The 26,772-nt window shown below is 47.8% G+C and overlaps 1 protein-coding gene across 3 annotated transcripts; it reads left to right on the forward strand.

Annotated features, from left to right (window-relative positions):
* The first annotated feature begins 905 nt into the window (after positions 1-905).
* SLC34A2 (solute carrier family 34 member 2) lies at positions 906-26,526 on the forward strand. Of its 3 annotated transcripts, XM_005897089.2 has the most exons (14): positions 1,006-1,048; positions 1,137-1,198; positions 12,125-12,239; positions 12,343-12,477; positions 13,411-13,539; positions 14,980-15,123; positions 16,274-16,385; positions 18,582-18,777; positions 19,889-19,984; positions 20,396-20,516; positions 21,698-21,865; positions 23,430-23,546; positions 23,643-23,767; positions 25,584-26,526. In XM_005897089.2, the coding sequence occupies exons 3-14, from the start codon at positions 12,128-12,130 to the stop codon at positions 26,208-26,210; spliced, it is 2,082 nt and encodes a 693-aa protein (XP_005897151.2). In that variant the 5' UTR covers positions 1,006-1,048; positions 1,137-1,198; positions 12,125-12,127; the 3' UTR covers positions 26,211-26,526. The 3 variants fall into 3 exon arrangements, with proteins under 3 accessions (XP_070228333.1, XP_005897151.2, XP_070228332.1); XM_070372232.1 differs by lacking the exon at positions 1,137-1,198 and having other exon boundaries at positions 906-1,048; XM_070372231.1 differs by lacking the exons at positions 1,006-1,048; positions 1,137-1,198 and adding an exon at positions 1,543-1,753.
* Positions 26,527-26,772: the final 246 nt, after the last annotated feature.

The raw sequence follows: 26,772 nt of genomic DNA on the forward strand, positions 1-26,772 counted from the left end.
AAAGTGTTAGTCGCTCAGTTGTGACCAACTTTTTGCAGCCCCAGTGGACTGTAGCCTGCCAGGCTCCTCTGGCCATGGCATTCTCCAGGGAAGAATACTGGAATGGGTTGCCATTTCCTCCTCCAGGGGATCTTCCCCACCAAGATGGAACCCAGGTCCCCTGCATTGCGGTCAGATTCTCTATGGTCTGAGCCACCAGGGATGCCCTTCTGGGGGAAACGTTTGCTCCACACATAATTGGGCTGTTACTTCCATCAGCTTCATGATGGGGTCTCCCTGGGACAGGTCTTCTCAAAGCCAGGATGGAAAAACATGTGGCCACATCTGGAATACAGGGCAGAGCAAAAGAAATAAGGGTCAAGTTTTGCCCAAGCCCGGACAGGCAAGTGGGAGGTTCTGGTGGTGAGCAGCCCTGCGTTTTTCTCAGCCTGTCGCAGATCCAAGGCTCCAGCTGGCCAAGTGTCTGTCCAAGCTACCCGGACAGAAGGCATTTCCGAGCCTGAAAAGACCAAACAATCCTGGCTTTGTTTTGGAAGGATTTGTCCCTGAGTTTCCAGTTGGCTTCTACTTAAGTCTCAACGTCACTGACCTTTTCGGTCTCAGAGTAGCTAAACCAGACGATTCAGGTTCTTGGGTAGGAGAAACCTGGGGAAAACGAGGAGCCCGGCTAGGCCGCCCTGGCTGGGATCCTGGGGCCGGTGATAAGGCGGGGCGGGCGCGCGGCAGCACAACCGGGGCTCAGGGCGCAAGGGCCGCCTGCCTACCGGGCGCGGGGGCATTCGCCGCGGATCCGGCGCGGGGGGGCGCCGTCTGAGATCTCGCCCCAAGCCCGGCAGCCTCTTTCCTCGGCATAGCCGGCTAGGTCACGATGGGCTCATTAAGCCGGCAGGTAGGCAGTGCCCCGGCGGCGGCAGCAGGCGGTCCTGGAATGTGCGAGGGGCGTGATGACCGCCGCCGGCCTTTTGCGCAACACCTTCCCTATATATACCAGAGCGCCGGGCTCCACCTGGGTGCCTGCTCCGGTTCATTACCTGCGTAGGGAGCGCCAGTGAGTACCGCCGCTGGGGTCTGGGCGCTTCTTCCTCTCTCCTGCCTCTTGAAAGAAACTTAATTCATTTTTAATTTACTTCTTTTAGATCTCCCTCGATCCTGATTTCAAGGAACTTGGCTGTCTTTGGGCTACAGAAGAAGGGGAAAAGTAACTTTCTCCACATTTTCAGATTTTTCTTTTTCTTTTTAATGTCATAACTGTTGCTGTTATTTCAACTCCAGTGACTACACTATTAGTAGTGGCATACTTGGGGATTCTAAAATTAAAGATGGGGGGGGGGGATTCCTACCACATAGGAATCAGGACAGCTAGGCTATCTTTTTGGTCACTAACTAGCTGTGTGATCTGAGGCAGGTCCCTGTGAGCCCCAAGGCCTCAGTTTCCACCCCCACCCCCCACCCCCACCCCCACCCCACCCCCGCCACCCCCTTCCCAAGAAGGGAAACAAAACGGTCTGTCTTTTCTGCTGTCTTTACTGCGAAAATTCCAGGTCTGGGTGGCTGTCCAGTGATGCAGTGCCTCCTGCAGTGTGACTTCCACATGCTGCTGTTTAGTCTGCAGGGTTATTTATCCAAAATGACTGCAAGACACAGCCCTGGTCTGCTAGTCCCATCAGCGCAGGCAGCATCAGCAAAGGGCCCAGCCTTCCACTCGTCTTGGGAGAATGGAGCCCCCAGTTTTCCAGTGTTTTTGGAGATAGAGGTACTGGGGTGGGGGGCTAGGGAGATGTGGGCAAGGTGCAGTTGTGTTGGGGAGATCAAACATCTCTAGATCAGGAAGAGGGAGGCATGTGGAGTGGAGTGAATTCAGTCTTAAGATTCTCTGGGTAGCTGGCACTGAGGTTGAGTGTCTCTCCTATTCCCTTAGTGAAGAGGCAGCTTTCTCAAACTTGATTTCATGGAGGCAGCTTGTGGATTTCATCACTTAGAATCCTCTCTTCCTCCCTGTTTGGGTTCATCATGAGATCTGGGTTAACTCTGCTTGCTCCAGCCCTGTTGGACTTTTTCTTCTCCACACCACTCTCCTCCTGGGCTGGAACCCTCTAATCTGTTCCTCGTTGGGTATTCTTAAAAAAAGTTGTACCTCATGGCAGTGACCATTGTTTCAGATTGTTGAGCATGTTTGAATCTCTAGCCTCTGCCAGCCAGTTAGCTGATAATGATCTCTATTTTTGTAACTTTGGGAACTGGTGGCCAGAAGTGCATGCTTTGTAAAGGCTCAATGTTAAACTGCCACCACCAAAATCACCCTAAGTCAACTCAACTATTTCATTAAAACAAGTTCCCGGTTTTGGGAAGATGGACGGTTTTGGGAGGATGGACGTCTGGTGTATTGCTGTTAGACACTAAGTGGGCATATGTACTGCTTGAATTCACTTTAATGAAGACAATAGCTTCTCAGGATCAGTGATTTGGAATAAACTTAATTCTTAGCCACCTTCCACCCCGCCTTTGTCCTGCCCTCCCCCCAGCTCCACCCTGGGAACAGAAAGGCAGTATCAGCAGGGAGTAATCAGGACATCCTAGTGGAATTAATTCTAGTGAATTTAAAGGTGCAAAAGTGTGTGGAAAGAAGGTGGCAAAAAGATGACAATGCATTTTAAGATGTTTATCTTTTATAAATTAGCTCTTTTAACGCCCCCCCATACAATGCAAAAATAATATGGTTATAAGTTAATTATAGGATTTATTTTAAAATAAATGCAAATTGGAAGTGCAGATGAGGGCAAGTGTGGTTTGGTTAAAAGGGTCTTAGTTTAAAGTGATAGTGTAAAAGTCTTTTAAAAATCCTATTAGTTCATACCTTCAAAAGTCTAAAAGCCATTCATCGAGGTAAAACTGAGCTGCTTTGTCTCTCCCACCTTCCTCCACCATTCTGTCCTCCAGGAATTATTTTTGCGATGTTTAGTGGAAGTTGAAGGAAAGTAACCACCATTCTCGGGAATTTTTGAATTCTTGGTCATTCTTTCAAAGTATGAGAAAATATACCTCAAGCATATTGAGACCACGGGAGTCAAAATACTCAAGTTTGAATTGTCTCTACAGGCTTGGTGTGACTTAAAGTGATTATTTCTTTGAGCCTCAGTTTCCTTTCCTGTAGAATGGGGGATAGTATTGATAATAAGGTCAAAAGTGTTAGTCACTCAGTTGTGTCTGACTCTTTGCTATCCCATGGACTATAGCCCACCAGGCTCCTCTGTCCATTAAATTCTCCAGGCAAGAATACTGGAGTGGGTTGCCATTTCTTTTCCAGGGGGTCTTCCTGACCCAGGGATCAAGCCTGGGTCTCCTACATTGCAGGCAGATTCTTTACTGTCTGAGCCACCTCAAGCAAATTGACAGGAATACATCAAGTGCTTGTGAGACTAAACAGATTAATTTGTTAACAGGGCTTACTGCAGGGCCTGGCACAAACTCTCTGGAAGTATTTGGCTGGCAGACACTGTCCGCCATGCTGGGGATTGGGGTCATCCCCCGTGTGCTTGTGGAGGTCACAGCCTGGTGGGAAAACGCCTGTGTGTCTCGGTCTCTCAGCAGGACGATGCCCCTTGCCTCCTTCCTCCTCTCCCCACTTCTTCAGATGGCCTTGAGCTACTGCTGTTCTGAGCGGAGGTGGCCCCAGAACAGGTCCTGGTTGGCGAGGCTCAAACAATGCCAAGCATAGGAGTTGGGTGACTGCCAGGTGCCTTACATTTCCCCACTGCCCAGGTCTGAGAAGGGCTGAGCAGGTTTTTTGTGTGTGTGTTTTTTTTTCCCCTTGGCCCTCAAGAGTTCCTCTTGGCATCATATACACATGTGGATGCAGGAAGTTGAGCCAAAAGGGTTATCAATACAGCCAGCTCAATTGTAGGGAGGAGCCCAGGGTTGGGGCAAGGGAGCAGATGTGTGGTCGGAGTCACTAATCTTGTGCCTGGGCAATAAAAAACGTTTTTCTGGGTATTAGCACCAAATTGCCAAAAGGGATGACTTAATCCTTCTCTGCTTCTGGCAGGTAGTAGGAGAGCACAGCCTTGGGGGAAGGTGGGGAGAGGGAACAGCTGAATCAGAGGGAGGGGGATGGGAGAAAGCCTTTGGAGGGGACCACAAGCTCTAAGGGCCCCTCTGACTGCCAAAGCACTTCCCAGGGGAATCGGGCACTAGTGTCTGCCACACCCCCGGGAGCAGTGGCCTCAGATTCAGTCTACATCTTCTGTCAGGCACTTCAGTGCCTACTGTCCTGCTTAGCTGAGCCTCCTAAAATTTAGACATACGCCAAATCCAGGCCCTTAGTATGCCTGAGCCTTTGTGGGGAGTCAGCAGCCAGCCCTTGGAGTATCTTGACTGACATTTCCAGCTGTCTGAATGACTAGGTAAGACTGACCCCTGCAGAGATGTCAGTCAGCTAGCTATCCCAGACTCCTTCAGAGCCCCACTAGGCCTGGGCCCGAGGTAGGTGCCTTACTGCTCTGATGGGGCCTGGAAGATATCTAACTCCTTCCTCCACCTTGACACTTGGTGGGGTTCTGTGGAAAGGCCATCTAGCTTTGGAACCAGCAGTCCTGGCTTCAAATCAGACTCTATCCTTGGGCTTCCCAGGTGGCACTAGTGGTAAAGTACCTGCCTGCCAAGGCAGGAAACATAATGCAGGTTTGATCCCTGGGTCAGGAAGATCCTCTGGAGGAGGGCATGGCAACCCACTCTACTGTTCATGCCTGGAGAATCCCAAGGACAGAAGAGCCTGGCGTGCTACAGTCCACAGGGTCGCAAAGGGTTGGACACGACTGAAGCAACTTAGCATGATCCTTGGGTAACTGTGAGACTTTCTCAATTTCTCTGTGCCTGTTTCTTTGTAAACTGGAAAGAAGACCTCCTTATCCTAAGATTTAATGAGGTCACAAATCATATAGAACACTCCCGCATCACAAAACAAATATTAGATCCTTTTTTCTTACGTCCTTTGAATTCAGTGGCCACACAAATAGTCACTCAGCTGTGCACGGAGATGAAGAACTTATGGGCTGGGGCAAAGTGGAGTTGAGTCTATTTGTTGTTTGTGATGCAGTTCATTTCACAAAGTGCTGAGTCTTTACTCTGCCAGGCACGCTGTTTGGGCCCTCAACTACATTCATTAATCAGTTAGTCTAATAACAGCTATTTAGGGAGGGAGACACATTGTCCCTAATTTTCGAAAAGATGAAACTGAGGCTCAGTCCCTGCCGCATGGTTCTCTTTCCGGGTGGTGTGCCAGGCACTATGATAGCAGCAGACTGAACAGCTCTCTAGTCTCAGGGCTAACCATGGTGTGTTTGTTCCAAGTCCCCCTTTACTTGGAATCTGCAGGGTCAGCCTGCTCAAGCGCTGAGGCTTTGGTGACTGGGAAGGCCGTGGATGTAGGGACTCTGCAGCCACACTGCCAAGTGCAATGGTTGGGTACCTGGTGACCTGCATTTCCCCACTTTCCAGGTGCCAAGAAGAACATCTTGAGCTGTGGGGTGGGGAGGGCAGGAGGGGCTGTTCAGCAGCTTCAGAATGCTCTGGGCTGGGTCAGATGACTCCTGGCTGCCTGTCCCTCCGGGGGCAGTGCTTCAGTATGTGGACCTGCGCATTCTCTTCTTTCCTGCAAGTGACTAGCAGCGTGAACACCCAGTGAGTGATGGTGGAGTAGATGAATGTACCGGACAGTGAAGTACAGCGGTTCCCAGGTGTCTGCCGGGTTTGGTTCCAGGACTTACCACAGATCTTGAGATCTGCAGAGTCTCGTGTATAAAATAGTGTAATTGTATATAGCCAATGCGATCCTCCCATATACTTTAAATCATCTCTAGATAGATTTTTATAATACCTAACAGTGTAAATGCTATGTTAATAGTTGTAAATACAATGTAAATGCTATGGAAATAGCTGCCTGTGTGCTGCAAATTCAGCTTTTGCTTTTTGAAACTTCCTGGAATAATTTTTTCCCCTGAATGTTTTCCATCCGTGGTTGGTTGAAACTTCAGAAGCCGAAGACAAGGAGGACTACTGAACTGGATGTAGGAAAATGATTGCTTCATCAGGAATGTGTCTGGAAAGGGGATTTGGGTGTGGGACAGATGTCTGAACTTAGAGTAGGGGAAGCAAGATTTCTAGGAAGGAAGAGGAGAGACTTCCATTAGAATGTTGCCTTTGCTTCTTGGTGATGCTGATTAATAGGAAAAGAGGACCCAGAGAGGAATGAAGCCAGCACAGGCCTCACAAAGAGGAAGTATTCAAGGCACTCTAGTTTGTTGAATCCCTTGCGGCCATGTGCTACTCTCCCTTCTGTCCAGTTCAGTGGAAATGAGTGTCTGCCCATTCCATTGCTTTTATTATTGTGAATTACTTGTATTTCGGACCATGGAAAGTGTCTGGTTCTGAATTTGCTAGATACCTTGTACATCCCTTAAAAGAAAATGATTCTGACTAGTCAGAAATCCAGTCACTGGGAATAGTTTAAATAATACCTTACTGCTGATGAGAATTTCCCAAGCTGGGCTGCTATGACATCCAGATTGTAGCTTCTTGAGACAGCTGCTCCATCCAACAGATCTTGGCCAAACGGGCTTGCATATGGTGATGAGGAGCAAGCACTCATAAGATTCAGGCATGATTTGTTTCCTAGTCATGATCAGTGTGGATCTAGGGTGTTCCTTCAGTAAACCCTGGATGTTGACGTCTCCATTCACAGATGTACAGTACCTACTATGTGTGGTCTGCTGAGCTCTGAGAGAAAACGTGTAACAGGGTTCCAGCTATCCAAAGCTTAAATTCCAGTTGGGAAGGCAGTGTAAATGTGCATAAGAGAAGAACAGCTCTAGGGTGAATTCAGATTATAAGAGAAGGAGAGGTGATAGAATTACCAAATTTTCCCTTCAAAATGCCCCTATATACATTTTGCATTCTATACTATAATATGCCCATGCTTGTTTTAGCATGATCATTGATAATCACACAAGTTTACAATATGTTGGCACCATTCTGGGGGCTTTTTAACTATCACACACTTGATCATCACATTAATCCTTCATAGGGTTAATCAAATATACATCATTTAGCAGTAATAATGTAAGTCATTTAACATTCCCTTGCCTCTTTATGTGTAAAAGTAGTGCTCTGTGAAGATATGTCTATGTCCCAACCAAGGATATGTTTGATCAGGGCCCACCCTCCCTAACAGGTAGAGCTGTGTTTAAAAACTGGCTCCATCACTCACCTACTAGGTGACTTTGAGCAAGTTGCTTGGATGTCTTGGAATCACAGATTTGTCCCATTTGCAAATGACAATGTTCATGATGAAATGTGAACCTTGGCTCAGTGGTAAAGAATCCGCCTGCAAAGCAGGTGACCCAGTCAATCCCTGGATCAGGAAAATCCCCTGGAGGAGGGCATTGGCAACCCGTTCTGGTATTCTTGCCTGGAGAATCCCATGGACAGAGGAGACTGGCGGGCTACAATCCATAGGATCGCACAGAGTCAGACATGACTGAAGCAAGTGAGCACAGCACAACGTTCATGACGCCTTTTTTGCCTAAAGATTTGAGTGACATATGTGTCAAGCACCAGCATAGCACCTGGCACCTCTTTGTCACTCTTTAAAATGGGAGTTGTTATTATCAGAAATCAAGTAAAGATATCACAGTGGTGTGTGATGGAGTGCCAGATGAGTCACATGGGTAGGACACACGCTTAGAGAAGGGCAAGACTAGAGAGGCCTAGGGAACTCAGGCAGAGAAGGGAGAGAGAGGGCTTGGGTTGAGCCTAAAGAGGTGGAGAGAAAGATAGGGGGAGGGTCTTCTATTTGGCAGGGGGATGCCTGGGCAGAAGCAGAGGAGAGGGTTCAGGGTCCCAGTTTTAGGCTGGTGTGACCAAGGCCAGGGATCATTTGGAGAGCAGCAAGCCATAAAGAGATGAGTGCACACGATCACAGCTGTGTGTTGGGAAAGAAGCTGTAGAGAGAGGCTGGGGCCCAAATCAGCTCAACAGGCTGCTGTGTTCCTCTAGGCAGGAGATACAGAGGCTCAGCATGAGGAGGTGGCCCCAAGGAACCAGACGCCAGGAACCAAGTTGCTCCCAGGTAAAATGCACCGTCCTGGTGCTGGCTGGATTTGGGAGCTGTCAGAGATGACTTGGAGATTCTCGGCTGATGATGGCAGGAGTCACATAAACAGCAAAGTTCCACGAAGGGGAACTTTGGGAATGATGGGGAAATGAGTTGGATTTAAGTTAAGGTGATGTCTAAGTGCTGACACACGTAAATGGTCCATGAACAGTGGAGATAGGTGGTTCGGATGCAGGCTACGTGCTTTTGTGCAGATATATGGGGTGGGAGATGCTTGGAGACTGTGGGAGACTCACTTCCTCCCTGGAATCTTTTTTTTTTTTTCGTTTATTTTTGGCCGTGTGGGGTCTCTGTTGCTGCATGGGCTTTTCTCTAGTTGTGGCGAGCTGGTGTTACTCTCTAGCTGTGGTGTGCAGGCTTCTCATTGCAGTGGCTTCTCTTTGTGGAGCATGGGTTCTAGGTGCCCAGACTTCAGTAGTTGTGGGTCCCAGGCTCTAGAGCACAGGCTCAGCAGTTGTGGTACACAGGCTTCATTGCTCTAAGGCATGTGGGATCTCCCTGGACCAGGGATTGAACTCAGTCTCTCACACTGGCAGGTGGATTCTTTACCTCTGAGCCACCAGAGAAGGCCCCCTCCCTGGATTCTGTGTGCAGTAAGTGGGATGCTGACTTCCACTACAGCGTGGAAGCATCTTTTCCATTTGTCTAGATTTGGGCTTTTAATCAGATAGATATCACTTCTGATGCTATTAATGCATGACTCACTCCTTCCAGGAGAGTTCCAGGTCATATAGTCATTGAGAGGCAAGCAAATGGACTCTAGAGTCAGAGAAACTCTCAAATCATGCCTGTGACCTTGGGCCAAGTGACTTCATCTGTCTGGGTGCTTTGGTTTTCTCATCTGTAAAATGGGAACAACACAAACCCCTTGCAGAGCTGATAAGAGGAGTTAAGAGGATCAATTTATTGAACAGATTACTGTACAGAAATTAACTCATTGAAGCTGCCTAGTAACCCAGTGGTTTATAAACATAAACCACATTCCTATGTATGGGAAACAGAGGCACAGGGCAGTCGAGTGACTTGCCCAAAGTCGCAGTGTATCTGGGGCAGAGCTGGGGTTTGGTTCTAAACCTCTGTGCTGTATAATACCTAGCCTAGAGCCAGCCCTGTATTTTCTTTTTAACCTCAGAGCCATTTCAAACCCACATTTCAGATGTGGCAGCCTTGAGCTGAGGTTGAAGTTCTCCCAGATCAGCCTTGGTCTCTCCTCCCCAGCCACCCAGCTTCACCCCACTTCCCCTGCCCAGGTCCAGCCTTGTAGCTGCCTCTCAGCATACCCCAGAAGGTGCCCCATCAGCAGGCCTGGAGAGAAGTGGGCTTTGCCCCACCTAGGGTGGTCAGCTGTACTGCAGGAGACTGGATGGAAACTCACCTGGGTTCAAGGCTCTGCCATGTAGGACCTTAGGCAAGTCATAGGTCTCCGTGTACCTGAGTTTTTCTTTTTCTTTTTTTTAATTGGGTATAATTGCTTTTGGGGCTTCTCTGATGGCTTAGTAGTAAAGAATCTGCCTGCCAATGCAAGAGATTCAGGAGATATGAGTTCGATCCCTGGGTTGAGAAGATCTCCTGGAGGAGGAAATGGCAGCTGACTCCAGTGTTCTCGCCTGGAAAATTCCATCGACAGAGGAGCCTTGAAGGCTACAATCCATGGGGTCACAAGGAGTCAGACACGACTGAGCAGAAATGCACATGCGATTGTTTCACCATGTTGTGTTAGTTTCTGCTGTACAACAAGTGAATCAACTATTTGTACACATATGTCCCCTCCGTCTTGGACCTCCTTCCCCACCCCATCCCACCTCTCTAGGTCACCACAGAGCACTGAGCTGAGCTCCCTGTGCTATAAAGCAGGTTTTTCATCTTGGGATGCCATATGATGGCAGAATAATAACAACACTTCTCCGAATGGGCAGTGGTGAGGTTGAGCACAGCTATTGGCTCTTGCTGGCTAGGCAGGTCCCAGCATCCTGTTCAGAAAGCACACGAAGCCTGGGTGCTTATGAAGCTGAAATGAGAGACCTGGTCTGTGCCTTCGTGGAAGCCAGTGACTGCAGGATGTTGGCTTTGATCACAGGAGTATGTGCCATGCTCTACAGTCACACAGGGAAAGTTCCTTGGGCCAAACAAATGCATGAAATCCTCTCATGATGGGAATTCACAGAATCAGCTTCTTTTAACTCCTGGCTTTATCAGTATGAGTGACAGGAACCATACAAGTGCTCCTGAATCACCTAACTTCTGTGAGTTTGGGGATGGGGCTGCATCTCTTGAAGAAAATAAAGATCGCAGACAATCCTGCCACCCCTTGTGTACCCCATGGAACATTTCAGGGTCCTTATCGCGATCATGCTGTAAATAGAAGACATAAATATGCCTTCTATTCACAATTTATCTAGAACATTTTCCTGAGGTTGTATTTACTTTGTTTTGCTCGTTCTTTATAATGGCATGCTCTTTGCTGCGTGCACGTCCCATAGTTAATACAATAGTTTCCCGGTTTTTATTTTTGACCCTGTAAATAAGAGTGCATTTTGGTTTGCATCACATTCATCCATCAGTCAATGTTTACTGGGCCTCGTCAACGTCCCAGGCAGAGCTGTAGACCTTGAGGATGCAGTTATGAGCAAAACAAAGGCCCCTTTTTTGGTAGAGCTTCCATTCTGACAGGCAGGAATGATTTCCACTGAAGAAAAATGGGAAAGGAAACAGACCCAGGTTCTGGGATACCCTCTCCAAAGAGGTGATCAGAGCAAGGCAGTACTTTTGATTTTCTGAGGGAAAAAAAAAAAAACTGTCCCTAGATTTTAATTCCTACAGGTGAAATTACTGGGTCAGAGATGTATGAAATATGTATGGGGTTTAGACATTTGCCAACTTCTTTCCAGAACTTTGGCAGTGCTCTTTTCACTGGATCGTCTCCAGAATGGTACATTATACTTAAATTTTTATTTTTTGCTAATTTGATAGTTGAAACTTACCTCACTGTTTTGCATATCTTGGGTCATTAATGAGGCCGAACTCTTACTTTGTAATAAGTGTTTGAGCCACTTGTACTTCCTCTTCTGTGAATTGTTTATTCCAGTCCTTTGGGTTGCATTGTCTGACGTGTGTCAGGACAAGAACTGCAAGTAGAGGATGTCCTGGTACGTAGGGAGTCAGGTTTCCTCTCCACGGAGCTGAGAAAGGCTTTGTTGAGAAAATGGGTTGTGACAAAGGCTCTATCAGAGGATGGGAAGAATGTGGTTCCGACAAAGGGTTGTTAAAGGCAGCATAGCCTAGTAATCATTGCTACTATTTACCAGGCACTTTCTGGACACAACCATTAATCTCATAACCCTACAAAGCAGGAAGCATTGTCCCCATTTTATAGATGGCTCAGAGGCCTAAAGGGACTCTCCTAAACATATGCCCATTGATAAGTGGCACCTGTGGGCTTTGAACCAGGTCTAATATATCATGCTTCTCATAGAGGACCCAGCGGCAGGTAAAGCAGGTAGAGTGTATATGAGCATTAACACAGACCACAAGTCCACTAGGTGAGGTCTGTTGCAGATCTGCAGGTTGAGCTTGTCCTTTCATGAGAAGCAGATGGGAAGTCCATTGGATGATCACGAGGGCTTAGTGGTACCACAAGTTGATGAAGATGAATGGGTTTGTGTTCCCTTTCTGACTAAAGGAGAGAGTCATGACAGACCAAGACAGACAGAGCAACCAAAGGAGGCTCGGCTGGTGTACAGATTTGAGGCTAGGATGGAAACATAGAAAACAGTGGTTTGGTTTAGTGACAGCCTGGGTGAGTGAGGGAGGGAGGCCTCCAGAGGCATGAAATACGGTGCTTAAGGGTCTACACTTAGGACTTATAAGCATGAGTCTTTGCAACCACTGTCTCTTCTTGTGGAAACTAAGTGGGCTTCCTTTCAGTGGCTGCTTCTTTAAGCTGTTTTTCTATCACAGACCATGGCTCCTTGGCCTGAGTTGGAAAATAGCCAGCCTACCTCAGAGAAATACACTGTAAAGGCCGATGGTGAGCAGTCTGCCAAGCCTGAGAAAGCTAAGGAGACTGAAAAAGGTAAGTGCCCCACCTCCAGCCCTGGGCTGGCCCCCTTGGGAAGGCCCCAGGAGACCCAGGCCTGGTTCCTCATTCCTCACGGCCTCTCTGCTTGTTTGGGCAGATGACACCGGCACCGCTATCACCAAGATAGAACTTGTGCCGTCTCATTCCACTGCGACACTGATTGAGGAGCCCACCGAAGTGGAAGACCCCTGGGACCTGCCCGAGCTTAAGGACACGGGGCTCAAGTGGTCAGGTAAATGAGGGCAGCTGAGGCAGGTCTTTACACTGTCACCTTGGTGTCATCGTTTCCCTTCGATTGTTCAAGCAAAGGTCCTGGCTTTAAGAGTCAAGCCTCCTGTGATGACTGGGGGATCTTTCATCCTTTCGTTCATTCATTCAACAAATGAACCAAGGTTATAACCAGACCAGACCCTGTGCAGCTCCACTGTGTGCCGAACCAGGTCCCAGGCACTGCCCAGTGCCGCAGATGCAGCAGGAAATAGACGAGGCCCCATCTCTGAGACCCTGGTGGGCTGGGGAAGAGGGGTCCCCAGACCTCAACGTGGGCATCAGAGAGAGATTATAGAAGGCAGTCTACATAGACAAAACAGCAGGAATGCAAGCAAATGCTGCACTTCTGGTCCAGGCAGTGGTCAGTCTGCAGGTCAGGTAGAAGGGGAGGAGAGCTGGGAGGGAGGACGTGAGAACCACTTTAAAAGTGAGTGGAGAAAGCGACAGCCCAGGATGTAGCCTTCCAGGACATACGAGGGCCCAGACCCTCCCCAGATGGAGGCTGTGATTGCTACCTTGCAGCCACTTTGTTGAAAATATTCTGTGTGGTTCTGAAGGTGCTTAGAAAAGCCTTTATCTCTGACCTCGCACTTAGCAGGGGCAAGTGCTCTTAAGTGGCTCATCAGTGACACTTGCTCTTGCCTGTGTGTGCCCCAGACCTCACCAACCCCCTCCTCCCAAGAGCCCAATCCTTTAGACATTTCACCACAGGTTTCAACTGAATAGACTCCAGTGGTAATTACTTTGAAAACTACAGCCAGCCATGAATGCATCCCATTGCTAGGTCTTGCTAGATTTAAGACTATAGCTGCCTGGCTAGGAGGGGAGTTGGGGGAGTTCTGAGCTCATCATCAAACTTCTCAGTGTTTCAGCCATGCCTTTTCCCCTCTTCCAGAGAGAGACACCAAAGGGAAGATTCTCTGCGTCTTCCAAGGGATTGGGAAATTTATTTTACTTCTGGTGTTTCTCTACTTCTTCGTGTGCTCCTTGGATGTCCTGAGCAGTGCCTTCCAGCTGGTTGGAGGTATGGATGGAAGAGGTCAAAGGTCTGGGGTGGGGGTGGTGTTTTCGGTGAATTTATTTCAGAAAGTCACAACTCAGCAAGCCCCATGCAGTTGCAGTCTACCCGAGTGTTCTAGAAATGGAAGTTACCTGAGATCATCTGAAGTCATTCCCCCATTTTATAGAAGAGAAAACCGATACCCATGAGAGGGTTCTGATAGGCTGGCTGAAGTGGCTTAGGCCAGGCCAGAGCCAATGCCAAGGGCAAGCCGTCAGCTCCTCGTGTTTGTCTGTGATCCCCGGACAGGAAGCTGTTTGACCTAAAGGCTTACGTGAGGGTTTCTGGCTGTCTTGGGGCCTCCCCACTGGAGAGGACTATTGACTAAGAGTGTTCTTAGGCTAAAGCAACTACTAAAAATCAAAATTGGTCCTTTGCTGGAGAAGGACAGGGGTCCCTTGTTGGGGATCTGCTTTCACTGCAGTTGCCTAAACACATCCCAGGACTGAGCATGGAAATGAGGGGTGAGGGGACCCAGAAGTGAAATTACTGTATGCTTGGTCACCTGCCTGTCCCCAGTGGGCAACTGTAGTAAGAGCCAGCCCTTTAAGTGCCTATTGACGTAGGGGCATTGTCTTAAACATTACCTCCCAAAGTCTTTCCTACCTACAGAGGAATGGGCCAAGGCTCTAGAAGGTTGTCACCCAGTACACCCAGCACTGAGTTTCACAGCCCGTAATTGGCATAGTGGGATTCAAACTGAGATCTGGTGACATGGAAGACCGTAGGTTTCTGTATCCCTTGGTTCTGTTCTTGAGAACTCATCTTTGTGGTCTAGCAGAACTGTGGGAGTTTGAGGGGCAGACTGACTTGCTGAATGCCACTCTGGTCTGCCTCTATCCCACACAGCATCAGCAAGGGGCCTTGCTGTCTCTCAGACAAGGCATTCCACTCCCCACTCTCAGTCTTCTTTTAAACATTAATTGGGGGGATGGATTGATGGTCTCAGAGCACACTCTCAAGTGATACTCCTAGTGTTCGGTTATGGGCTGGGGCTAGGGGCTTGAATCGAAGGGGTTGGATAGAGAAGAATGAGAAGATCTACATGGATAAATCTTGTAAGTTGGGAATACATCCCTGACCAGAACAAGGCCATCAGGAGATGCACTGGCATTCATCAAACGAAGTACAGAGCTGAGGCCAGATTCATGATCATAGAGGACTAGAGGAGGGCTTGCTGATGAAAGTGGTTGAAGTAGATAGGAAGGTGCAGGGTGAAGGGACAAGAGGAACAGGGGTGGGTGAGATTAGAGCAGCACTGGGGAGAAGCCTGAAGAAGCAAGATGCCTGAGATACCACCAGCAAGTCTGCTGGCTGGCACCTACAGCCACTGGCCAGTAACTTGAGGCTGGTCACTCAGCGCCCACCTAACATCCATCATATGGTTATGGGTTTGTTTTTCAGGAAAGGTAGCTGGGAAATTCTTCAACAACAACTCTATCATGTCTAATCCCTTGGCGGGGATGGTGATTGGGGTGCTGGTGACTGTCCTGGTGCAGAGTTCCAGCACCTCCACGTCCATCGTCGTCAGCATGGTGGCCTCCTCACGTGAGTCCAGGCACCTGTGAGCCCAGATACATTTCAGGCATTTCCCTGTTCAGCTGGGGAGGCTGGGATTTACTCTGAATATGTCCAGGCTTGTTGCCATTACCTTCCTAACTTGTCCAATTATGATGTGCTCTGCTTAGATTGTGGGCAGCCTCCTGTTTCCCTTCCCAGGGCTGAGCCCCAGTGCTTGAAGACTCAGTTCCGAATTCTCTTGAACTGTGTTGTCTAGTCTAATAGCCACTAGCTACATGTGGCTGTTTCATTTAACCTTAAATTCAGCTGCTCAGTGGCAAGGTGTATTTCAAGGGATCACATGTGGTTAATGGCTGTCATATTGAACCACATAAATTTAGAACGTGTCCATCATTGCTCTCAGGGCTTCATGTAATCACATCACGTGTTGGCCTTGAGGCATCTGAGCTTGGGGACCTGACGTTACAAACTTGAACCCACTCAACGTTTGCCCTGGCTATGTTGAGACAGACCCTCTGAGGGGAGCCAGTTTGAACTGATTAATTTTCAACCCAAACCAGTATTTTTATCTAAAATTTAGTAGAACAACTTTTCAAGGACCAAATTAGAAGAATATTCTTTACTTCTGCAAAGTATTTTTATATTTTTATAACTTATATTTTTTATACTTCTTAATACTTTTATAACATATACTTTTATATGTACTTTTATACTTTTATACATTAGAATGTATGGCAATGTATTAATTTTGTGAGAAAAAGATATTGCCATAAACTTTCCATAATAAATACATAAGTCCTTATACATTGTTTCCTGGTCTCCTTTATGCTACCCTGCCATCTGGAATGGGGGGACAGAGGGATTTAGAATGGAACTTTTAAACTTTTAAACTGAAACTTTTAAACAAGAGGGTTTTGTGGAGTCTCTAAATTCCCTGCAATTAAGTGCTGAAATTTTTTATTTCCTTCTTTGGCATACGTGCCTATTTCTATAGTGAGATGCCCAAGTTTTGTTCAGATTCACAGTGGGGTGCAGACCCTAAAGAAATTAAGACCTGGTGCTTTAGGGGATTACCAGCCTGCATGAGGTCAGTTTGCCTTGGGCCACATCAGGAACACGGCCAAGATGCCTTCCTCAACTTTACTAACTTGCTAACTTACTCTTTTCCACCCTCCAGTGCTGCCCGTGCATGCTGCCATCCCCATTATCATGGGAGCCAACATTGGGACTTCAATTACCAACACCATCGTGGCGCTCATGCAGGCAGGAGATCGGAAAGAGTTCAGAAGGTAGGAGGCTTGGAGTCAGCCTTGGCCACCACCAGGCCCATATGGGGGTTGGCCAAGTTTTCCTAACTGTCGTTGACAAGAGAGCATGTTTGTTATCCCTGGACCTCTTAGAAGTAGCTACAATGAAGTAGGGCTGGAGGCTGGGATCACGTACTTATCAGTTGGTAACTCAGCTCCCTGACTTGCAGAGCTTGGATAACAGAATCTATCAACCTCCATGTTGCCTAAAGAAATTAACACATTCATATAGATAAATACTTAGCAAGGTGCCTGGCACCTAGTCAGGGCTGCCTGAATACAAGTGTTAGCCAGAAGCTTGACCTGTGGCATAGTTAAAACAAGGCCAGGTAGAATAGCATTTACTATCTCACTTGGAAATAATTATAACTTCCTAAAGCTTCCATTAAACACAATTCCCAGCCTCTCTTCTGACTGGTTATGGGTTTTTCCGGAGCTTGTTACAATAGTGAAATAGTCCCCATCCAACAAAGCCAAAAACACCAATTTGAAAAGGTACAATGCACCCCCAGTGATCATAGCAACATTATTTAGAATTGCCAGGATATGGAAGCAACCGAAGTGTCCATCAACAGACGAATGAAAGACGTGATCCATCTACACACACACACACACATACACATACAATGGAATACTACTACTCAGCCACAAAAAAGAACAGATTTTTGTCATTTGAAGCAATATGGATGAACTTGGAGGGCATTATGCTAAGTGAAATAAGTCATACAGGGAAAGACAAAAATTGCATGATATCACTGATATGTATAATCTAAAAAATACAACAAACTAATGAATAAAACAAGAAAGAAGCAGACTCACAGATATGAGAACAAACTAGTGGTTACCATTCGAGAGACGAGAGGGGGATGAGCAAGATAGGAGTAGGGAAATAAGAGGTACAAACTATTAGGTATAAAATACGCTGTAGGACATAGAGCCAATATTTTCTAATAACTATAAATGGAATAAAACCTTTTAAAATTGTGAGTCACTGTATTGAACACCTGCGGCTTATATAATATTGTACACCAGCTATACTGCAACTGTCACATCAGGAAGGTGACATTAAACAGGCTGGTGGGGGTGGTCAGTAAACACCATCCCTCGTCTGCGGGTGCACTGGCGGGCACGGGATGTCCTCAGCCATTCAGTTTCTGTCAACCATAGCTGAACTCCTGGTCCATGATAAAATGTTCTGAGGTCTAAATTATAATACGTATCACCCACGGTGTTTGCTAATTTGATCTTAAGAAACTGAGTAGACTTTTCTATGCACTATTTTATTAAATATAGAAGCACAAAGAGGTTAAGTAACTTCGCTGAGGGGCATAGCTGGGACTCAATCCAGGTTTTCTTATTAGAAATTCTGGGTTTCTTTCACTGTTACACTAATTTTTACCTCTGGATATATAAAGATGAAAGTGCGTACACATAGAATATAATTGATCTAGCTCACCCCCTTCTGAGATATTTAAATAGATTGCTTTCAATAACATCTTTGGAGATGTGTATTATTCTTTTCTGGTCATTTTTTCCTGGATAGATTCCTGAAACAACAACAACAACTATATCAAACACCTATAAAGCTTTTTTAACAGTTTTCCAAACTACAAAGAAATATTTGTAACACTTTGAGTCAGCAGTGTATGAAAATGTCTTAAATCACCCTCTCCAGGAAGCATAAGTAAAAATTTGTACTTGCAAACAAATAGCAAATTTCTAAAGGAAGACTGTGTTCAGTATGCATGATTCACAAGTAGTCTTGATGACGTTTTTTCAAACAGCCCCTTGCTGAATTAATAATTGCAGCCAAAATAACCTCTATTGATAGTTCCCTTTCCCCCACACAGAGCAAACTGTCTACTGTCTAATCTGGTGGGAAATGTTCTGTCAGGCAGTAGGAGATGAGATTCCTGGACCCAGTACTGCTGCAGTGATCTTCAGTTCCTCTGTTTGCTGGTCCTCAATTTCTTCATCTGATGATTGGTGGTGGGGCAGGGGGAGGGTAGTAGTAATACCACTCACTTTGGGGGTTGCTATAAGAAGAAAAGTGAGATTGTATACCTATATGCATATAGGTAGGTGACACCTGGCAGATAATACAAGTGATGACCTGCCTAGATGGTACCCAGCCACTTGATGACCGGTCTGACTCGGGGTGGGGTTCTCCTCCTGCAGGGCCTTTGCGGGGGCCACCGTCCATGACTTCTTCAACTGGCTCTCCGTGCTGGTGCTCTTGCCTCTGGAGGCCGCCACCGGTTACCTGGAGCGCCTGACCAACTTAGTAGTGGAGAGCTTCCACTTCAAGAATGGAGAGGAAGCCCCAGAACTTCTGAAAGTTATCACAGATCCCTTCACAAAGCTCATTATCCAGGTAACCTGGCTTCCTGCAGAGAGGTAAATGGGATGGAAGAGATGGATAAGGGTCTGTAATTACTGCCCTTTAGCTGCCTCTAAAAAAAACCAAGGGAGGCAGAACTTCAGGAACACCAGATGGGATGGAGTTCTTGTTGTTCAGTTGCTCAGTCGTGTCAGACTTTTTGTGACCCCATGGACTGCAGCACACCAGGCTCCCCTGTCCTTCACTATCTCCTGGAGTTTGCTCAAATTCATGTTTGTTGAGTTGGTGATATTATCTAACTATCTCATCCTCTGCCATCCCCTTCTCTGGGAGTGAAGTGAAGTGATAGCTCAGTCGTGTCTGACTCTTTGCAACCCTGTGGACTGTAGCCCACTAGGCTCCTCCGTCCATGGGATTCTCCAGGCAAGAATACTGGAGTGGGTTGCCATTTCCTTCTCCAGGGGATCTTCCCAACCCAGGGATCGAATCCGGGTCTCCCACATTGCAGGCAGATGGTTTAACCTCTGAGCCACCAGGGAAGCTGAGTAATTGTCATTTATTATCTCCATGACTTCAGCACACGTGTATCATCTTTATTAGTGTGGGAGTGGTGGGTGGTAGTGAGTGCTTCTTGAGACTCAACAACTCTCCATTGGACACTTCGTTCCTACCTCTGACCTTGGCACCCCTGGGCTCACTGATTAAAGTCACATCCTACTCACAGCCAGAGAGGAAGAGTTTACTGCCTTTCCTCCCATCTTATCCCTCTGCTCACTAGAGTCTGTCCATATTGTTGAAATAAATGAAAGAAGGCTTTGTAGATGTTGTCTTGGGGAGAAGGGGCCAGCTTGGACCCTGCTCATTCACTTTTACCTTCATTTTTTTTCCTCTTATTTGATTATCCAATGAATATTCTACTGCACGCTTCCTAGATACAGGTCCGTTGTTCATACCAGTCCTTCATTTATTGAGCACCCACTGACATCGAGGTGCTATGCTCTGCCCTGAGAGTGCAGATAGGGTGAGTCCCAGCTCACTGATGCAATCTGGTTCATGTCCTCAAAGCCCCTGTTAACAGCTTAACATCTGTCCCACATCGGTTTTGACAATGGGCTGACTCTGTTCTGTCTATTGCTTTCCTCAGCTGGATAAAAGTATTCTCAACCAAATTGCAATGAATGATGAGTCGGTCCAAAACAAAAGTATGATCAAGATTTGGTGCAAAACTTTTACCAACGTGGTAAGTTTCTAAGAATATTGCTGGCTGGGTTAGCTCTTTTGTCTGTACTGGATAAAGCAAGATCTTGCCTTCAGATTGGGCATATAAATGGTTGGGAGAAACAAAAATCGAGGATTCCTGAAAAGTCAAAACTAGCCAGTGAGAATCCTTAAGTCGTTGATTTCTAGATGGACAAACATGCTGTAGGACAGACAGGACCAGCCCACATCATGGACATGTTATTCCTGGCTAATTATGTTCATGTCTCCTGGCTTATCTCTGGCTGCCACCTTGCTTCCATTTATAGAGGGACTTGTGAAAGCAGTGCCCCACACCTATGGAGTCTCCCGTGATGCCCCGAATTTCCCTCCATTCCCCACCAGAAGTGAGGGTTGTAGACAATGCATAGTATTTCTCATGTTTGCCACCCAGACTGAGAGAAATGTCACCGTCCCCTCGCCTGAGAACTGCACCTCCCCTTCTCTCTGTTGGACGGATGGTTTGTACACCTGGACCATCAAGAACGTGACCTACAAGGAGAACATTGCCAAGTGTGAGTGGAACTCACAGAGCATCAGCCATTGCGACAGGCTGTCTGGGGTGATGATGGTTATTTCCTATCTGTGTGGAGCCCCAGTAAATAAAGGAAAGAAGGGCAGTGAGATTCACTGAACACCAATCCTACATGGGACAATGAGCTGTGAGCTTTCACGTCAGAAGAAACTAAGGCTTGGGGACAGGGGGGCAGGCTCAAGGTCCCCCTGTAAGGGGAAGAGCTAGGACCTGAAACTCAGTTCTTCTGGCCATTCCAGACCAACTCAGAACTCATCAACAGATTCCAGAGCACTCCCTCCACGGGCTTTGGTATCTCTTTGGCAGTAACTGTAGGGAGATGACAGCCTGATTTGAAGGTTAGGGGGCATATACAGAACAGATACCATCGCCCTTGAGTCAGGAGTCCCTATTGTACAGTTGGCCCCATTTGAGGCACTGGGGCTATAGCACTGAACAAAGCAGTGAGCTTACTACTCCAGTTGGAGCACTGATGCTCCAATTCTTTAAGAAGCTATACTGTTGCCTCTGGATTCTTTTATGGCCCTGATGCCAGTTCTTCTAATTATTTATTCCTTATGTGCCCATTTGCATATCTCTGCCTCTCCTCCTCTCCAGGAATCCCCACATTAATTCTGAGCCGCATACCTTACTACTCCAGTTGTGGTTTACCTCACAGGATCATGTGAATGTATCACCTCTTGTATTGTAGCTGTTGTACATCCATTAAAATAACCATGTTTTTTCTGGAATCATCACGGAGACACACAGGGATTTTAAAAAAGAAAAAAACACAAGCAGTTTTATAATTAACAATTGCTCCCACTCTGACTTGCCCTTCCTGCCCCAACTTGGCTCCTTGAATACTTGTAGGTATCCTCATTATCATGAGTAAAACATGGAATGGGATTTAGAGGCAGAAGAATGGAGTTGGAGGCCTGCCCCTGGATTTTACTACATCTTCACCCTCATGAGATCCCATTGGCCTAAACATAACTTCAGGGTTATACTTAGCTGCAAGGGAGGCTTGAAAGAGTGGTCTTTATTCTGGGCTGCCCTGCATCAAGCTGACAACCAAGATTCTGTTACTTTGAGACAGAAGGATGTTGGGGAATAAATAACAATCTGTGGGCTCCAGGGGCTCCATGCCCTCCTAACAAGGGCTGTCTATGGTCTTTCCAGGCCAGCACATCTTCGTGAATTTCAACCTCTCAGATGCTATTGTTGGCACCATCCTGCTGATCACCTCCCTGCTGATCCTCTGTACCTGCCTGATCCTAATTGTCAAGCTCCTGGGCTCTGTGCTCAGGGGGCAGGTGGCTGCTGTCATCAAGAAGACAATCAACACTGGTAAGCTTGCTGCCTCTCATTCTGGACCTCTTAGGGGTGGCATCACTGTGCCCCTCCCCCATAGGGAAGCTCCTGTTGATTCTCTTCTAGCAACAGCTTCTACATGGAGTTTCTGTCTTGGCTCTGAGAAGCTGTGAAAGTTACAATGCCACTTGCCTTCGAAATCCTCCTTAGTGTTTTGAGTGGAGCCTGGGGAGCACTTGTTTGCAAGGTCTTGAGAAAGAGCCAGCTTAAGTTCAAATTGCTGTGAGTTAGACCTTCCTTCCTACCAGGTTCCCTGTTTGCCCAGGACTTTACTGAGTCTGTCAAGATCCCTTAGGTAATAAAGGGTTGCAGAAGTCCACTGCGACCCTTATTTCCCTTCAGCTCTTGGGAAGAAAATGTGGTTCTGGATAAATACATCAGCATTTTGAAACAGCCAGGGAGACTCTATTGCTGAGAATGGCATCCTGGCCAATGAAAACACACCCCATGAACTCTGCCTGTGAAATGGGGCTGAGGATGTCTACCTCCCGAGGTTGTCATGAGGGTGAGCTGAGCGACTCTTCTCTGGGTGCTTGCTGGCTATGCGGGGCATGGTCCTGGACTGGTGGTGCCAAGAACAGGGTCTCTGGGGCTTCCAAGCTGCTTCACATACTCAGTGCTCTTTTAAGTGGAAACAAAAGTGGAGGGTATGAAGCACTGGGAGACCAAGACAGGAGGAAAGCTAGAGCCTGAATGCTCAGAGTGCTTTGTTGGTATTTGGGTGGCATCTTAGTGTGGCTCAGAGGGTAAAGTGTCCGCCTGCAATGCGGAGACCTGGGTTTGATCCCTGGGTTGGGAAGATCCCCTGGAGAAGGAAATGGCAACCCACTCCAGTACTCTTGCCTGGAGAATCACACGGACAGAGGAGCCTGGTAGGCTAAAGTCCATGGGGTCACAAAGAGTCGGACACAACTGAGCAACTTCACTTAGTCCAACCACTGTAACAAATTCTCATAGACTGGATGGTTTAAACAACAGCAATTTATTTCACACTGTCTTGGAGACTGGGAGGTCCAAGGTCAGGGCGCCAGCACAGTTGGGTTCTGGTGAGGACCCACTTCCTGGTTTATAGATGGCTGCCTTTTCACCAAAACCTCACGTGGACAAGCTCTCCCTTCTATAAGGGCACTAATCCACTCTTGAGGACTCCAACCTCATGACCTAGTCATCTCTCAAAGGCCTCACCTCCTAATACAATTACATTAGGGGTTAGGGTTTCAACACTTGGATTTGGGGTGGGGGAAATGACACAAACATTCCATGCATAACAGATGGGTTCAGCATTCAGAACTCCAGTGAATATGTGTTTTTGTCTTGGCAACACATCCTTGCTTCCACCGTTTGAATATGCAAGGTGAAAGAATGCTAAAAAATCCAATTTGCAGCTTCAGACTTCTGTGTGGGTGTGCAGAGGAGTTTACACAACCCAAACCTCTGGCCCAGTTGTGCTGCCTGGATCCTAAGGAGATGCCAGCTGGGCCTCTCAATCCATGCCTCTTCCAGAAGGATTGTGATGCATCTCTTATCCTCTGTCTTCCAGATTTCCCTTACCCCTTTAGCTGGGTGACTGGCTACCTGGCCATCCTTGTGGGGGCAGGCATGACCTTCATCGTTCAGAGCAGCTCTGTGTTCACGTCTGCTATGACCCCACTGATCGGTGAGTTTCTAGCCTGGGTCTCCCTCTGTCTTCTGTTACCATCTCCTGCCATGCCCTGGGGCTGATGCCACGGGCTTTGTATTTTCATCCCCCCAGGTATCGGTGTGATATCCATTCAAAGAGCATATCCACTAACGCTAGGTGCCAACATTGGCACCACCACCACCGCCATCTTGGCCGCCTTAGCCAGCCCAGGCAGTACTTTGAAAAGCTCACTCCAGGTAAGGAAATGCTTCATGGGACAGGGGCTCTGGGAGGGATCCAAACCTACCCATGGTCTTGTAAGCACATGGTTTCTAAACAAGAAGCCAAGTTAAGCTTTTCTCTGTTATGTCCAAAACCGTGATGTGGAGATGCCTCAGGGAGACAGATTTGAGAACAACCAAAGGCCACTCCCTAGAGTGGTGGAACAACCACTCCCTAGAGTGGTAGTCAGACTCCCATCACCAGAGGTTGTTTAAACAAAGGTGAGGTGGCTGTTTTGCTGGAGGAGGAAAGGGTATTCCAGAAACATAGATACCACTTTCTGTCTCCTTGCCCTCGTCTTGGACAATGGGAGGTCACTTGTGTCCTAAGCCTGGCATTGAGAAGAATCAGGGGTATCTGCCTTGCCTGGATCAGCTAGGTGACCTTGGGCAAGATGACCTTTGATGTCTGAATCACTGTCCCCCATTTACACACCCAGTGCCCTTGGACAGGTGACCTAACCTTTGAGCATCAATTCCCTCATCTGAAGAACAGGAACCATAATCTCTAGCTCAGTGGGATTATTTTAAAGATCTGATGAGGCTCTGTCTAAAGCCATGCTGTCGATAGAAGTATAGAATGAGTATAGAATATGTGAATCACTCATGAAATCTGAAACTTTTAGTACTGCAGTTTTAAAAGTCAAAAAGGAACAGGGAGATTAATTTTAATAATGTGTTTGATTGAACCATTATCATTTCAATGTGTAATTGATATTTAAAGTGATGAGATTTTATATTTCTTTATAAAAAATTAATTTATTAACCCATTTATTAATTTGCTTTTGGCTGCACTGGGTCTTGTTACTGCACATGGGCTTTACCTCGTTGCAGTGAGTGGGAACTATCGTTGTTGCCTTGAGTGGGCTTCTCATTGTCGTAGCTTCCCTTGTTGTGGAGCGCAGCCTCAGGAATTGTTGTGCACAGGCTTGCTTAGTCACTCCATAGCATGTGGAATCTTCCTGGACCAGGGATCGAAACCGTGTCCCCTGCATTGGCCGGTGGACTCTTAACCACTGGACTACCAGCAAAGTCATTTACAATTGTTTTGGGCTAAGTCTTGGAAATCCAGCAGGAATTTTACACTTATGCCACATCTCAGTGGATAGTGACTAATGCATCGGGTAGGGCTGGTCCAAAGCCCCTAACATCATGCTCCGTGCCTGGTGGGAACATATCAGTTCAGTTCAGTTCAGTCGCTCAGTCATGTCTGACTCTTTGCGACCCCATGAATCGCAGCAGGCCAGGCCTCCCTGTCCATCACCAGCTCCCGGAGTTCACTCAGACTCACGTCCATCGAGTCAGTGATGCCACCCAGCCATCTCGTCTTCGGTTGTCCCCTTCTCCTCCTGCCCCCAATCCCTCCCAGCATCAGAGTCCAACAGGAAAGTACAAAGTGTGTGGCCTCTGGGGCCAGGCTATCTGGGTTTGAATCCCATCTCCCATCTGTGTGACTTGAGGATAATAGCTTAACCTCATAGTGCCTCAATTTCTCGAAGTTCATTGTTAGATTTTGCCTAATGGAAACTTCAGGCCCTGAAAACTAAACTGTGATTCAGGTGGTCACTTCCCTTGCCTTCCCCCCTCCCCCCCCCCCCGCCCCCGCACCGCGCCCCCACCCCCACCCCCGACACACAAATGTATTAGGCCCTCAGCTAATGTAGTCCCTCCCACTCTGGGCTGAGCTACGAAGGTGAGGAAGACCCATGACTCCACTTCTAGATGACGCCCTCTTCTCTCCGACCCCGCCGTGCGGCAGACCCGTTCACCTCTCCAACCCCTTGCTTTTCAGATTGCCTTGTGCCACTTTTTCTTCAACATCTCAGGCATCATCCTGTGGTACCCAATCCCGTTCACTCGCCTGCCCATCCGCCTGGCCAAAGGGCTGGGCAACATCTCATCTAAGTACCGCTGGTTCGCCATCGTCTACTTGATCATCTTCTTCTTCCTGATCCCTCTGGCGGTGTTTGGCCTCTCCCTGATTGGCTGGCCAGTGCTGGTGGGCGTGGCGTCGCCCATCGTCCTTGTGATCTTACTGGTGGTGGTCCTCAAGATCCTGCAGTCCTTCTGCCCGGGCTCCTTGCCGCAGAAGCTCCGAAGCTGGGACTTCCTGCCCTTTTGGATGCGCTCCCTGGAGCCCTGGGACAAGCTCATCACCTCCCTCACCAGCTGCTTCCAGATGCGCTGCTGCTGCTGCTGCCGGGTCTGCTGCCGCCTCTGCTGTGGGCTGTGTGGCTGCTCCAAGTGCTGCCGTTGCAGCAAGTGCTGCGAAGACCTGGAGGAGGGGAAGGACGAGCCGGTCAAGTCCCCTGAGGCATTCAATAACTTGGCCATGGACAAAGAGGCCCAGGATGGGGTCACTAAGTCTGAAGTGGATGCCTCAGGCACCAAAATCGTTTCCAGCGTCACAGCCTTGTAGGTAGGGGCTGCCCGGAGCGGGGAGGAGGGCCCTATAGTCCACGCGCTCTTGCTCCCTCCTGGTTCTTCCTGCATTTCAGGGGAATTCCTTCCCCACTGAGAAATGACATCCATCCCAGCTCTCATTCCCTTGGCCCAGTGTATCAAGCCCACACAGTAATTCTATCTCAGCCCCACGCTCCCTGGGCCTTCGAGGCTTGGGAAGGCACAAAACAACACTGAAAGAGAATTAGTGAAACCTGGCCAGAGAGATGATCACAATTGCCCCAGCACACAGCTGGGTTGGTCAATAGGACTACCCTTTCCCCTCCCCCCCACCCGCCCCCTCGCCCCCACCCCGCCCCCTCGCCCCCACCATCCTCTTCCAAAGGAAAAGCCCCAAGGGAGGAATTTAAGGAAGGTTCTCAGAGGTGCATATTCACGTACACTTTTCTTTATTATGATCCAGCTCAGGCTTCTCTTTTTTACAAAAGACCTGCTTCAACCAAGAGCAGCTGCTCCCATACAGTCCAACGGCAGCCCAATTCAGGGGAAATGGTGTAATTGTCTGGGATTTGGAGAAG

Source organism: Bos mutus, chromosome 6, assembly GCF_027580195.1.
Source record: "Bos mutus isolate GX-2022 chromosome 6, NWIPB_WYAK_1.1, whole genome shotgun sequence".
Taxonomy (NCBI): Eukaryota; Metazoa; Chordata; class Mammalia; order Artiodactyla; family Bovidae; genus Bos; species Bos mutus.